Here is a 13,954-nt window from a genome sequence, read left to right as displayed (position 1 = left end):
CTGGTGAGAGGAGTCAGGTGGGGAAAATGGCCTGTGCCCCATCTCACCCCGTGGGCTTCCACGTCTCCTGTGTGCTTGGCCCTCCTCGCGGGGCCCTGGGAGGACTCACGTCATGTCTGTTGCTCTTTTCCTGTGTTTCTTGCTCTGCTTCCAGGGGGAGAGAGGCATGCCAGGGCTGCCGGGAAGACATGGCATGAAGGTACCTTGTAAACAGCGCAGTGATGCTTGTCTGCCTGACCTCACCCATACCGCTCGGCTGTCCCTGATGCGCAAGCATCACCTGGATTGGTGTGTGTGTGTGTGTGTCTGTCGGTCGATGGCTGTCCTCAGCTGAGTTCTTTCCGCTTCTAAATTGCCAAATGTAGGGCCCAATTCCTGGCGGTGACTGCAGGGGAAGGAGGGTTTTACAAAGCACATGGCATGCCCGGTCTGATGCTGTCTTGCAACATCAGGATCTGAACGCTTTCTGCTAGCGAGAGCAGCCGATTGCCGAGGTCTCTGGGGAACGGGCATTCTGTGCACCGGGGGCCACGCCGCAGACCCGCGCGGTGCGTGTTCGCCCGCGGCAGCCAGCGGGGTCGTGCAGGCCTGGACCCGGACTAGTGCAGCGATGGGTCAGGGTCGGTGTGTGTGAGCAAGCCTGCATGCGTCTGCGTTGCTGGCGTTTTAGGATCAGTACTAGAAAATAACATCTGCATTCGCTGTCATTTAAAGGCCAAAGAGTGAGGAACAGGCATCCCAAATGTACAGTGAAAGCCTAACCCAAGCCACTTTCTGCACATAATCCCTTTCATAACTCTAGCCCATATTCACTAAAACCTACTGACCCCTGAGACGTTCTGGAATGCTTTTTTCCCCTTTTATTGCATAGAATCCCTGATCTCCATCTTCTGTCCTTGTGTTTTTTAGCTTTGTCCCTGATTTCTGTTTCAGAAAGCTGAGAGGTATGATCCCGCTGCTCTCTGGCTCCCCACTCCTCCTTGTTTGAACTTTTCCAAGCTCTCTTGACTTTGAACTTGGCTCCCAGTCCTCCTCTCTGCCTCATGTGCTACATCCCAAGCCCTGTCATTTCCCACTTCCTAACACTACTTCACCTCCTCCCCTCTCCTTAGACCCCCGTTATCCCTCATATTTGCTTTTGTAACTGGACATTTTCACCAGCCCCTAACTGATACTAACACAGGGCACACAGAGACTGTAGAGCAAAGGGTTGATGCCGACGACCTGCTTTTTGCATCGGTGCCGTTGAGGAAAATGTGCCTGTCCCCACGGGTGCACCCGTCTCCTGGGGGTTTCTGAGCACCCGTCTCCGGTTGCAGGGCAGGCTGAATCCCATGGTTTTGTGGTCGCTTGCTCTGTGGTGCGGAATGACACCCGAATTGCGGTGCTTGGGAGTCGTTTTTTCCCCTAAGGTGGCTGGCTTCGCAGCTCTCCTGAAAACATCTTGCTGCGGGGCTTGTCTTCTCTGACAAAAGCAGTATCTGGGCTCCGTGTCTGGGATCAAGAGCTGGACTGGGTGCTCGGTCCTCAGTCTCTTTGCTTTCCGCAGTTATTTGATGCCGTTCAGCTTGTTGGCCCCTGCTTCACCAGCAGGGTAGGGGGAGAAACCTGGTTTTGTGACCAGGCTGTGCCCACGATCTCTGTCTCTAGAGGAGCTTTCTGGAAAGCAAAGCCGCTGCCGTAGGTGAACGACCTGTGCAGGGAAGGAGGATGTGTGCTCTGTGGTGTTACAGCATTACTTCGGCGTGTTGGAAAGGAAAAGCTGTGGATTTTGCCTTATAGTTCCACTTGGCTGGTACAGTTTTATTTCTTAACAACAACAAAAAACCCTCAGGTCCAATTTAAACAAGGTTTGTCTCTTCTCTTTCTGACAGGGAGCCGCTGGGTTGGCCACCGCCGGGATGAAGGTCAGTTCTGGGCTCCGCTGCAGCGTCTCAAATAGGGCCTCGCTAAGGGAAGGGCTGGAGCTGTGTGAGGAGAGCACGGGAAAATGGTCTGACAGCTCCCACTAAAGGAGAATCGCAGAACTGCTGTTGCTTTGAGAGGTTACATCCCCCTTCAGCAGTGCCCCTGCTGCTCCGCACCTCTCTGAGCAAGGCTGGTGAGCTCATGGCACTCCGCAGCAGGACAGGGATGGCAGCAGAGCAAGGGGGCGAGCTGGGTGCCAATTTAGGGGGCTGAAAGTTACCCTGGGGGATCTGCGATGTGCAGTGATCGTTGTCCTGATCACCTCCAGCTGCTGCCAAAAAGACAGATAAGGAAGTCATCCCCAGAGCTGGTGGGGAGGGTTTTTCTCCCTGATCCCACATGGTTCCCATATTAACACACACCCCCACATCCCAGCTGTGCCTGCAGCCTCGCAGTCTGCAAACAGAGCTAGGAGCAGACAAGTTCCTTAAAGCCAGCAGAAGAGTCTTACCGTGCTCCCTTGCATCTGGAAGTCTCTTCTTGAAACACTGCAAGGTGGTTACTTGGTTTCCCAAAAGCCTTTTGTTTGAGGCTTGTTGAAAAACCTCAGCAGTCTAGGAGCTGAATAATGAAGATAGTACTTCTGCCTGGAGCTTAATATGCATTTAATGCATTCTCATGTCTTTATTTGCAAGACATTCATAGATGAATGTTCCTTCCTCCACCCTGATAGCTCTAGGAGGTTTTGTGCTGTCTTATTATTATTATTATATATTTTTTTCTCTTTATTTTCCTGTCTCTTCCCACCAGGGTGAGCCTGGGACTCCAGGAGAAAAGGTACTCTGTAGGCATTGCTACCTGTTCTGTTTGTTATTTGTTGTGGTGTTTTTTCCACTTCCCCTGAGGGAGCTGAGGAATAGCCCTGCCCTTCCCAGTGCCCAAATCCAGGTCACGATGACACCCGCCCCTGTAAGCAAGGGCAATAGCAAATGCCAATAACGTGCAGTGATGCCGAGTGAGTGAGAGGCTACTGCGAACAGATTCCCTCCCTCCTGCTGGTGCCTGTGGCTAGGGGAGCACCCTCCTGCTGCCTCGCATCCCTACCCCACAAAACACGCGCAGCACACTTGTCTCAGCCAGCTCCTTCTCCCCAGACCCCCTGTGCCTCCCGGAGCCTCTGTGCCCACAGAGGCATTTGGCTCTGCCCTGCAGTGCCTCTGTTCGTGCTCAGCCTCCCCGTCTCGGCGTGGCGTGACCTGCTTTGGGTTCCTGTGGCGGGCAGGGTACAAAAATACCCCGTCACTCTCCATCACTGAGCAGCTGGCTTGGTTTCTGAACAGCTGGCTCCCCTTGGGTGAGGCTGGCAGGGTTGGGTTACAGCATGCGACAGCCACGTAACAGCCGTTCTCTGTCTCTCTTCTTCCCCACGAAGGGACAGCCTGGAGTCCCAGGGAGGATGGGCCCCCCAGGTTTGCCAGGGAAAAGGGGGCAGCGGGTAGGACACCGCGTGTTTGGGCTTGGTGTGCTGTGTTCCCTGAGAGCGGGAGCTGGCAGGAGCCTGCTTGGCCTTGCGTTGTTGCGCTTGCGGGGCGTCGTGTGTCCTCCTCTGGCTCTTGCCCCGTTGGTGAAGTGTGTTTGCGTGTTCTCGCTGGCACGAGGCGGGGGCTGGCAGCAGGCAGGGCAGCGTGAGGTTCCTGGGGCATAGTCTTGTCCCGGGACCAGCTAAGGACAGTTCTGCATCTCTTGGCTCCAGAAATAACACCCGACACCGGGATTCAGTAACCTGACCTCCCTGCTCAGGAAACCTGCCTCTTTACACCGTTGCTCAGGTGGCACAGGGTTTTCAGTAGGGCCCTCGTAGCCCTTACAGGCACGTGTACTGAAACCGTGCCGGGGATGAAAAGTACGGTACCAAAACCAGAGCAAGGCGCAGCATTGGACTCGCAGAGCTCTGGGACAGGACTCGGGATGATTAAATTCCGATATCCTTACCAAAACTCTGAAGGCCACGCTTTTTTTTTTTCTTGGCGCAAGAGGTCCTGCAAATGTTGTTCTTCTTTCCAGGGAGAGACGTATCAGTTGATGCATGCTCTGCTATGGGAGAGAAGCTGGTGGGGGCCTTCCAGGTGGCAGTGGGCTGAAATACCTTAGAGAAAGGGGTCACTGCACTCCTGAATTGCCTAACAATGATTACTGCTCATTAATTATTTTCCACGGAGCCACCAGTGCATGTCTGTTCTTGGAGCATTGATGCAAGCCCCATGCATGCCAGATGTGTGCCCCTGAGCTCTGACGAGACTGGTGTGCGGCACCAGGGAAGGCTGTGCTGGTCTGGAGTGCTGCTGCTCTGGAGAGAGCTAGGCACCTGCTAGGAAAGGGGTTTTGAATTGTTCTCTGCAATCTGCACAAATTGTTAGTCTTGGAGATGGGAGGATTGCAGGTAAGGCCACACCTTTTTCTCCTGATGCACTTGACATGTCTTTGTGGCGTCAAAAATCCTTCTGATACCACACTCTGTCCTGACAAAAGGCAGAGCCCCAGGCAGCATGCAGTAGCTGGAAACCGTGGGCTGGATGGAGTAGGATTAACAGAACATAATTTCAATGTCAAGCCCACTGACCGAACCCCAGTCATTCACAGATGATCCAGATGCTGTGGTGAACTAAGCAAAGTCACTTCACCAAGCGAAGGCTGGGTGCTGGCTGCCCTCTTCACTCACTGCCCTGCGACATCCCCCGTCCTCCAGGGTGCCTTGGGCAGCTCTCTGCAGGCCGTGCTCTCGGGCATCCCATCGGGGGCCTCGAGCCATCACCTGTTCCTGCCCTTTCCAAAACTCCTGTTTTCGCTGCTTTTCACCACCGCCGTGTGTCACAGAGCTTGGCTGCTAACTGAGCTGCTGCGCTGCTTGTGTTTAGGCGTGAGGAGGCTGGGGTTTGGAGCTGGGGGCAGGAGGCACCCCTGGGAGAGCTGTGGGGGCGCTGGCTGGGATCCTTGGCGGAGCAGCGCCGTTCGGGGTGACTGGGAGGGGTGAACAGTGGGAAATGAGTGGGCAGTTCCTGCAGGAAGAGCTGAGCTCCTGCACCCCGAATAAGATAAGGCACCCTGGGCAGCGGCTTCTCTAAATATCAGCAGTGGGGAGAGCCTGTGCTGGAGAGCTGACAGGAGGGAGGGTTTGGCAGACCAGAGCGTTAAGGGGGAGGGGGGGTCCTGGATTCTGGATTCCCTGCCCGCTCACCTTCCTTAGGAGAGAAAGGGCAGTGACGTGCAGAGATGGGAAAGGGGCAGGAGAAAACAATGCCCTGCCTGAGCAGGCACTGCTGGCAGGTGCCTTGTCTGTGCCTAACATGAGTTCCCAGAGGGGAAGGGGAGCGGTTTGAGAGCAGGAGCAGCTTCGCCTTTGGCTGCTCCTCCTGCACAGGCTGCAGTCAGCCCCTGGCTGTGTTTCCTCAACAGGGGGAAAAGGGACGAGCTGGTGACCCTGGGCTTCCCGGACTCCCTGGCCTGAAGGTTTGTAGCATCTGTGATTTTGGGGCCATTCTTCATCCCCTTTCCTTCTTCCCTCCTACACTAGCTGCGTGCAGCCCTTCCCCTGTGGCTCTCAGTTGTGCTCTGAGAGGTGGGCAGCAGTCACACCTCCCAGGCTTTCACTTGGTACTCGCCCTTCGGGAAAGGGGACCTTGGGGGACCTCGGGAAAGGGGACCACTGAATGGCAGTGGCCGTTTCAGGAGAGGATGAGGGTTTAACAACTCCCGTTACTGCTCTTGTATCTGCTCTGTAACGCTGTCTGCCTGAGAACTACAGCTCCAGAGAGAGACGTACCAAAAAAAAAGCCAGCATCAAGTGGTTTTATCAGCTCGGTTTCAACAGTGGGGAAAAAAACAACCCACAGTGTGGTCAAGCTGGAGGCATGGGGATGAGGAATGAGCGCTGCAGCCGAAGGGGTGAGGGCTGTGTGTGAAGCCCTGGCAGGGCTCGGGGCTGGAGCCCCCAGGCAGAGCTGTATTGGCCTGGTTTGTGGCCACCCAGCTGGGGCTCCGAGCACGGATGTCCCTGGGCTATCAGGAGGCCAGCTGAGTGTGGGGGGACACTGACAAAATTCATCCTGGGCCCTGAGTCTCTAAGCCAGCCGTTTGCCAGGTGGAATTGCAGAGATGGAGCGAGATGTCATCTGGTTTTCTTTGCACACAGGGCGAGAAGGGAAACAGTGAGAATGCCTTGGTGGGAGGTAAAGGGGAACCCGGCCCCCCAGGTCTGCCTGGCCCCCCTGGACCAAAGGTGAGTGTTTTTCCTCGCATGAGGAGTTTGTTGTGAGGGGTTGTGCCGAGAAACGAGGTGTGGAGGAAGTTTGCACTCATCTGTCCCCATTTTTGCCTACATACTGAAGGGATATCAGGTACTGCAGAGTGTTTTAGTTGTTTAAATTGCTGAAGGAGAGAAACAGGTGCCCAGAACAACAGCAGCCTCTCGTCCCTGGGGTACTTGAAGTGGGGAGGCAGGACCGGGGCCATCCGAACCTCCTCTCCCCTTCTTCTCCTACTTCCTAGAGAAGCAGAGGCACAGAAATCCTGCCTCTTGGCAAAGGACACCCTAAGAATGCTTAAAACTGAGGCTCTGTCTCAGATGTATGTGGGGAACAGCCCTCCTGCACTCCTCCTTGGGGTGTGAGGTGAAAAACTTGGTGTTGCTGGGCAGTGGAGAAAGGTACCGGGGTGAAGTCCTGGTGGCAGACTGGGGTGACACGCCGGGGTGCTCGGCTGGTGTGGTCCTTCCTCCTGGCAACACGGGAGTTTACCACCCACCCGATACAGAACGATCCCTTTCTTTTCCTCTCAGGGAGAAGCTGGTGATGTTGGCGCTGCAGGACCGCAGGGGGAAAAGGTACAGAGGGCTTGCGTGCAACCCAGCTCCCGGTTCAGTAGCTGCAAAATGATTCCTGTACATGGAAAACGTCGCAGAAATGAAGCACTTTAAACTGAGCTGCCTAGGAAGCAGGCAAAAAGCAGACGGTTAAGCAGAGGATCAGACTGTTGGAAGACTGGCTGGGCACCCCCCCACGCTCAGCAGCTGTAGCTGTGGGATGGAAGAGGCACAGGGGCTGCCCCAGCCTGTTAGCTGTGGGGGAGAGCTGCCCCCTCGGCCAGCTGGGTGGGGGGGAACGGAGGGGCAACCTGGAGAGGGGAGAGGAGAGATGCCTTTGTGCAAAATGGGCTGGTCTCAATCATGTGTCAGAAATCAGGTCGTGTACTCACGGCATGTTGAAGGGAGAGGGTGGAATACAGCCTCTGGGCTGGCCTGGTCCCCCAGAGGCAGCTCTTCCAGCGGCAGCCTCTGTTGGAGCACGCCGAATCTCCAGAATGCCAGAGAGCCCATCGGGCTGGTCTGGGGGAGCACGTATGGCTCCAGGGGGTTGGAAGGCTACTTCCTGCAAAGAAAACCTACAGACTTTGAGGTTACTGAGGTATTGTAGGCACGTGCAGGGTCCTCTAGCCCAACCTAGACTGTCAGAGAGGACCAGCAGAGAGAGGAGGTTCCTGGAGCTGAAGCAGCTGAAGTGACGGGCTCTGCTAACAGCACGTTCTTGTTACAGGGGGAGCCTGGTGCACCGGGAGAGCAGGGACCCATGGGCCCGCGGGTAGGTGTCCCTTCACTAACACCTCTAAAGGGTTTTGGCCCTTCACAGGGGTCTAAGAAGCACTGATGGTCTAGGTTGGGGCTCTGCTTTCTTGATGTTCTCACCATCTGTTGAAGTGCTTACAGGTGGTCAAGGGTTAAGTTTGACGCAGGCCACTTCTCCATACCCTTATCAGAAGGTACTGCTGCTTCGGGGGAGGGGGGGGGGAATAGACTTCTGAGCCACCTCATGCTGAGCTCATCTGTAAGAGTTGTGCCTGGGCACCCCCGGCTGAATTCTGGCACTTGGACACCCTGCTGCTGCCATTTGCTGATATGCCGTAATACAGTGCCTGGATTCTGGCCTTGACTTCACCCTTTGCCAGACTCTGACTGTTGTCTGGGGGTCACCTGGCTACAGTTCTATAGTGTATCCTCTATAAAATAGGCTTTTGAGCTTAGTTCAACATATGGAAAGCCAGGACCTTGTGAAACTGACCCCTCTCTGACACCTCCTTGTTTTAGGGTGAGCCACAGCGCTCAGGCTGCGCCGCGGCAAGGACAATCCCTAAACTCTGACTAAAGGTCTGGTATTTTGCAGGGCCCCAAAGGAGAGCCTGGGAAGGATGAAATGATGGACTACGATGGCAACATCAGTGAAGCTCTCCAGGTGAGCAACTGCCCGGCTGTCCACGAGGTGGCTGTTGGTGCCTTACTGTCTCGCAGGGGATGCAGAAAACCCAAAGCAGCTCAGATCTGCTTCCGCAGCAGTAACAGCAAAGGAATTACTTGGTTATTCTGTAGCTCCCTTCAACCCACAGCTCACTGTGTGCTGTGTTTCAGTAAATATTTTTGCATCTTGTTTAGGAGCACTGGTGGGCACAAAGGCCATGTGCATCTCCTCCAGAGGGGCCTGTGGCTTGGGGTACACTGGTGAAAGAAAGCTCTGCAAAGCCTCCCAGAGCTGTGCACTGCTGGTTGGCCTGGGTTCTGCTTGGAAAAAAGAGATGGGGGAGGAATTGCTGAATAACAGCTCTGTGGGACTCGGAGATGATTTTTGGCTTCATTCTGTAAGGTCCTTACTCATTTGGGCTGGTGTTACATTGATAGAGAACAAACCCAGCCTGGGAAGAATCTCTGTTTTCAAATGACTGTTACAGCTTCTTCACTTTTTTTCCTAGGAAATACGAACTTTGGCCTTGATGGTGAGTTCCTGGCTTACTGTGTGGTTTTAAGCAAGTGACCATATGTTCATCCTAAGCAGATAGCCTGATTTTTGTGCAACTGAAGCTTTTTTGGCCTTTGCTGGGGCAGTGTTGACAGCTGAAGGAAGCGCTCACCTCACCTTCTGATCTTAGCACTTGAATTATAATCAGGCCCTTTATTTCTCTGATTTAAGAGGTAATGTAATGCACGCTGCTCAGAAGGGGCAGGGAAGAGCAAGGGGGCTGCCACAAGTGGCAAAAAAAAAAAAAAAAAAAAAAAAAAAGAGGCCTTGGGCTGGATTTTTAAAATACAGAACAACAACAGGGCAGAGCAAAATGGGTGTAAGCATCGCCACTTGCTAGGCTAAGCTGCTGCCCAGTGGCTAAGCTGCTTGCCTTAAAGTGGTAATTGTCAAAGCCGGTCATAAAATCTGCTTATAAATATTAGGATCTAAGAAGTGTAGTGTCTCCGATGATCTCTGTCCTAAAAATACATTTTTGCAGATAGGAAGGAAAAACCTTGTTAGGTTCTTCTCAGTTTTAAGAGTGAATAGCTGTAGTAACTTTTCTTCCATGAGAAAGCAGAGAAATGCATCCTTACCTACAGCTTGCTTTGGATTTAGCCTGTTGCTAACTCAGGGCCTGCCATTGCTTAGCTTCCCAAACAAACACAATTTTAGGAGTCCCCAGGAAAATTCCCCTTTAAACTCAGAGGAGCAGGGTACGAAACACAAAAATAAAAACCCTGATGATATTTTGAAAACTGTTTTTTCTTTGTCTAGGGACCACCGGGACTTCCGGGTGTGGCTGGACCTCCAGGGCCACCAGGGCAGAAGGTATTTGCTCAGCCCTTGTGGAGCTGAGGGCAACACGGGAGTGGTCTGGGCAGAATTCACAAACATCCCTCCCCAGTGCTCCTCTTTTTCCTATTGGCACTATCAGGATGCATCTGGTCAGGCTCTGCCACACCTCATGCATGAAATCCTGAATCCCTTTTCCCCCACCAAGGCATTATCTCAAAGATGAGGGTTCCTTTCTACTCTACTGCCCTTTAAGAAGCAGCTTATGGGATCTGATCTCCGCAGGGATTGTGTTGGCTGGAGACTGTTACAGCGCTGGGGCCATGAACTGTCATACTGGGTAAACAAGGCTGGTGAAATTCTTAGAACTCACATGATGTACTGTTTCACCAGGGTTTTCCATGCTTTTTCTGTAACTATTAGTTTTCAAAGTCAGAGTCCCTGCTGACTGCTTCTGTAATGGCCATCCTTCATCATCCCAATGCCACACAAGTTGTCAGAATACTTGCTTCCAAACTGCCAGAGTAACAGTTTTGTGTTTCAGGGTGAAATTGGCTTGCCGGGTCCTCCAGGCCACGATGGAGAAAAGGTAAGACAAGCTGCCTCTGTGATTGCTTTCCTGCAGTGGCCTTAAATTGGGCTAGTTTCCTCCATCTTGCTGTTGCTGATGCACAGTTACTTTTCCCCTGGGAGATGGTAGGGGGAAATGAGCCGGCTCCACAGAAATGTGTGTTAGTGGCTTATCAAAGTACTAACTTCTACGGAAGAGCTGGGATGGCAAGGCAAATCTACTATTTATTTTTCCTGCCTCTTCAAATTGCATTAGTGTTGAGTGAATGAGCAATGAAAGACTCTCTGGGCTAGGGAGTCTAACTTTACTCTTACCTACACTCGCTTGTTGTTGTGTGGGTTTCTTTTAGGGACCACGGGGCAAGCCAGGAGAAATGGGCCCCCCTGGCCCTCATGGGCTGCCAGGAAAGGATGGATCTCCTGGGATAAAGGGAGAGCCAGGCCATGCTGGGGCTCCAGGACTAAAGGGGGATAAAGGAGAGCCAGGACAAGCCGGCTCACCGGTAAGTAAATCGGACCCTCTCAGCGCTGCTCTGTCCTTGTGGCTCTCCAGGTTATGGGGTTTCCTGGATATCTCAGAGCCCCCAAGTAACTGGGGCAGTGCAGTGCCCAGTGTCCTGGCTTGAGCCTGTCACAACTTCTGCATCCCCAGCCCTAGTCGAGAGGGTTTTATGCACTGAAATCTTGCATCTCTACAGGATTACTGGGAAATAAAACCTCTTGCTATCACAACAGCTAGCTTTTGGAGTGTTTCTGGCATGGGCCACAGCAAACTGCTTAACCATGAGCAGAACCTGGAGGCAGGAAAGCAGCTCCCCATCCCTGCGCTGGGGAACAGCACATCCACAATGACAGGAGGGTGTTCAGGCACTTCACTGTCCGTTTTCAATGCTGGTGCAGCCTTCTCTTTCCTTAGGTGTCTGAAGGCTCTCTAGGTTTTGCAGTGTGCTCTTGGAGCAACCAGAGCTTGTCTCGTGCCTGGCAATGTCTCTTATGCCTGCCTTAGTTTTTCAGAAAGCTGCAAATCTTTCTTGATTCTTAGGGTCTTGATGGCCCCACTGGAGAGAAAGGCGAACGAGGTGACCAAGGGATGCCAGGACCATCAGGACTGCCGGGTCCCATTGGACTTCCAGGATTGACAGTAAGAGTGAAAAAGACTGACTTTTCCTGCTTGGTGAAAACCGTATAGAGCAAGACATTTCTCAAAGTGCTGAGTGACTTGGAAGCCTCAGATCCCCCCCATCCCTCGGAGTTAGGTGCTGAGGTGTCAGCAAACATCTGTTGGGGCTCCAGCAGCAGGCAGGGAGCCAGCTGGGCTCCCACTGCTGGCAGGAGGTGCTGGGTGCTGGCAGCTGCTCGTGCAGCCAAGTCAGCCCAGATGCCTGGTGTGCTGACAGCAGGTCCTGCTTGCTGTGCCTCCTCTCAGAGGCCGTAGTGCTGCAGAGGTGCGAGGCTGGGGAAAAGCAGGCAGTGTCCCACAGCCTCTGCTCCTGGGGCCTCGCTTTCTGTAGGCTGTCAGCTCTGGAAGCAGAAGTGCTGGAGAGACACGGGGAGCTGTGAGACATACCCACTCTGTTCCCACCCCTCCTCTGGGGAGCTGCTTGGCATATGGTGGCTCACGGGTGGCTTCTGCTGGAGTGAGGCACCAGCGTGCAGCTGTTGTGACAGTTCTGTTGTTGTGTGCAGGGAGAGAAGGGCGAGCCTGGGGAGCGTGGAGACAAAGGAAGCCCCGGAGAATCGGTAGGTCACCTGTCTTGTTTTCTCTGCGGTCTCTGCCAGTAGGGGAGGGATGATTTTTGGCTGCTGGAAACCAGCACATCCCACCCTCTTATGACATCCTTCACTGAGGGACAGCCAGCTTCCTCTTGTGGGGCTGAACTGGCAGCCTTCTTTAGCTCCTGATGCCCTACTTCTCCTCTGCACAAGAACAATCTAGCTCACGGCAAGCAATCAATAATGAATGCTTAGGGAAGAACAGAAGACCATGAGAAGCATAACAATTATTTTCCTTGGCATTTGTGGCAAAGGGATTTTCTGAAAAATACCTGCCTGGATCTAGATATTTTCAATAGATCTTGGGTTCATGAATTTGTCACTTCTCCCCTCAAAGCTCACTCTTAACTTCTGTAGCACCCTGCAGCGAAGAGTCCCGCAGGCTATCAGTACTCTTGTGTGTGTAGGGCCAGCAACCTTCTTCCAGATATTTTGAAACGGCTGCCATCTAGCTGTTAACCTTGTGAATCCTTGCAGTAAATGGGACTGTAGTGGAAGTGGACCTTTTTCTGAAAAAAATAATCGCTGCTTTCCTTCCCCCTAAATCTCTGCAGCTGCCACAATAAACCTCCCCAGCACCCTGCTGCTGCTTCTTGGCTGCTCTGTCCTGGATTGCTGCCACTTCCTAATGCAGCCCTCAGGGGCAGTCCAGGTTTCCAAGCCTGGCAGAGCTCAGCTGCAGCCCGTGCCCTGCCTCCCCACTGAGCGGATCCCCTTCACCTGCTGCGGCTGGCGGGTTGACAGGGACTTCTCTTGTGTTGCTTTCTAGATGTCTGGCCCCCCTGGACCTCAAGGACCACCAGGACCTCCGGTAGGTTTTGAGTGATTCACCTGAGGAGAGAGGCACTGGGAGTGAGGATAGAGTGGGAAGTGGCTGGGGAGGCTTTTGGGTGGAGATAACTGCCAGAAACACTGCAACACTGAGGCAGGAACATGCTTTAGCATCGTTTCCAAAACCACCCCCAGGGCAGGTCAGAGCTACGAGGGGCTGGGGAAGTAAAGGGAGAAGGTTACCTTAGTCTGAGATGAAAGGGAAGACAGTAGTGAGACGGGATGGACAGGATTAAAGGGATCAACTGCAAAAATGGTCTTAATAGCAAGCCTGGCCTGCAGCCAGGTTGTTCTTGGTGAGAGCCTCCTCATTACCAAATGGGAACAGTACATGAAGTGCCCTCTACACAAATAAAGAGGCCCTTGGGCTAAGCATTTGTGCCCTCAGCATGTCAGAAAATGAAAGCTCTGTGCTGTACAATGAACTGGAATACCTGGCTTTTAAGGTACACCCTTAAGCGCTGCTCATACCTTGTTTCTCATCCCAAATACAGGGTGTTCAGGGCCTCCCGGGACCGAAGGTAAGGCTGTAAAACTTCAATACCTGAAATTTGACTAGGGCTGTCTGAGGTGCAAGAATTCCCTTCAACAACCCCCTAGCTTTCAAAGTTAGTTTTCTTCCAACTTGGTAAGAGAAAACCTTCTGTATACTTTCTTGAAGAAAAGGGATTAGCAGCATTCATTTTAGGATCCAGAAAACCAGTCGTTCTCTCCTGTTCAAGAGAAGAAGGAAGCCACTGGCCGTTAGAAATCTTCCCATGAGAGCATAGCTGAAATCTCTGTCTGAAGGGTAAAAGGTCTGTGCAACAGGACGGGCAGCCTGTCATACAATCCTGAGTAACTGAACTCCATCTTAAAATTAGCCAGGTTTTATACGCTGTAAGTTCTGCTGTAAAGCCATTCAAGAGCTTCTCTGTTCTTGGTGGTTTAAAGCTTTCTAATCTCCATCTAAATGTGTTTCTGTTCAGTCTGCACCGCTGGTTTACCCACAGTAAACTATTGCACCTAGGTGAAAAAATATTTGAGTGGAAATGTTCAATGAGATTGGCATTTTTCCTTACTCTCAGCAAATGTTTGAAAATGTGCAAAACGTCTTAATTCTGGCTAGGCTTAGTGTTTGGCTTGCTGTGCTATTTGGGCATCAGAGAAGAGGATACGTTTATCCTGATTAATTTCTTCTCTGAATGTTGATTACAAATACAATTAATCTGCCTTCCTGGTCCGTAACTCACTAGCTACAGCTATCAAGTGTCTGG

The 13,954-nt window shown here is 52.6% G+C and overlaps 1 protein-coding gene across 15 annotated transcripts in view; it reads left to right on the top strand.

The window, feature by feature from the left end:
• Positions 1–13,954, top strand: part of COL13A1 (collagen type XIII alpha 1 chain) — an 89,303-nt gene that overhangs the window by 58,776 nt on the left and 16,573 nt on the right. For 6 of the 15 annotated variants that reach the window (XM_035329563.1, XM_035329561.1, XM_035329562.1 and 3 more), the window contains 17 exons: positions 155–199; positions 1,875–1,907; positions 2,719–2,745; positions 3,341–3,403; positions 5,362–5,415; positions 6,098–6,184; positions 6,743–6,787; positions 7,497–7,541; positions 8,121–8,189; positions 8,701–8,724; positions 9,507–9,560; positions 10,069–10,113; positions 10,445–10,597; positions 11,137–11,235; positions 11,781–11,834; positions 12,637–12,678; positions 13,193–13,219. In XM_035329563.1, the coding sequence (XP_035185454.1) occupies positions 155–199; positions 1,875–1,907; positions 2,719–2,745; positions 3,341–3,403; positions 5,362–5,415; positions 6,098–6,184; positions 6,743–6,787; positions 7,497–7,541; positions 8,121–8,189; positions 8,701–8,724; positions 9,507–9,560; positions 10,069–10,113; positions 10,445–10,597; positions 11,137–11,235; positions 11,781–11,834; positions 12,637–12,678; positions 13,193–13,219 (966 nt within the window). The remainder of the gene's footprint in view (positions 1–154; positions 200–1,874; positions 1,908–2,718; positions 2,746–3,340; positions 3,404–5,361; positions 5,416–6,097; positions 6,185–6,742; positions 6,788–7,496; positions 7,542–8,120; positions 8,190–8,700; positions 8,725–9,506; positions 9,561–10,068; positions 10,114–10,444; positions 10,598–11,136; positions 11,236–11,780; positions 11,835–12,636; positions 12,679–13,192; positions 13,220–13,954) is intronic. The other 9 variants (XM_035329574.1, XM_035329567.1, XM_035329571.1 and 6 more) reach the window with 5 other exon arrangements.

This window comes from Oxyura jamaicensis, chromosome 6, assembly GCF_011077185.1.
Source record: "Oxyura jamaicensis isolate SHBP4307 breed ruddy duck chromosome 6, BPBGC_Ojam_1.0, whole genome shotgun sequence".
Classification (NCBI taxonomy): Eukaryota; Metazoa; Chordata; class Aves; order Anseriformes; family Anatidae; genus Oxyura; species Oxyura jamaicensis.
This window is presented reverse-complemented; position numbering and strand designations above follow the sequence as displayed.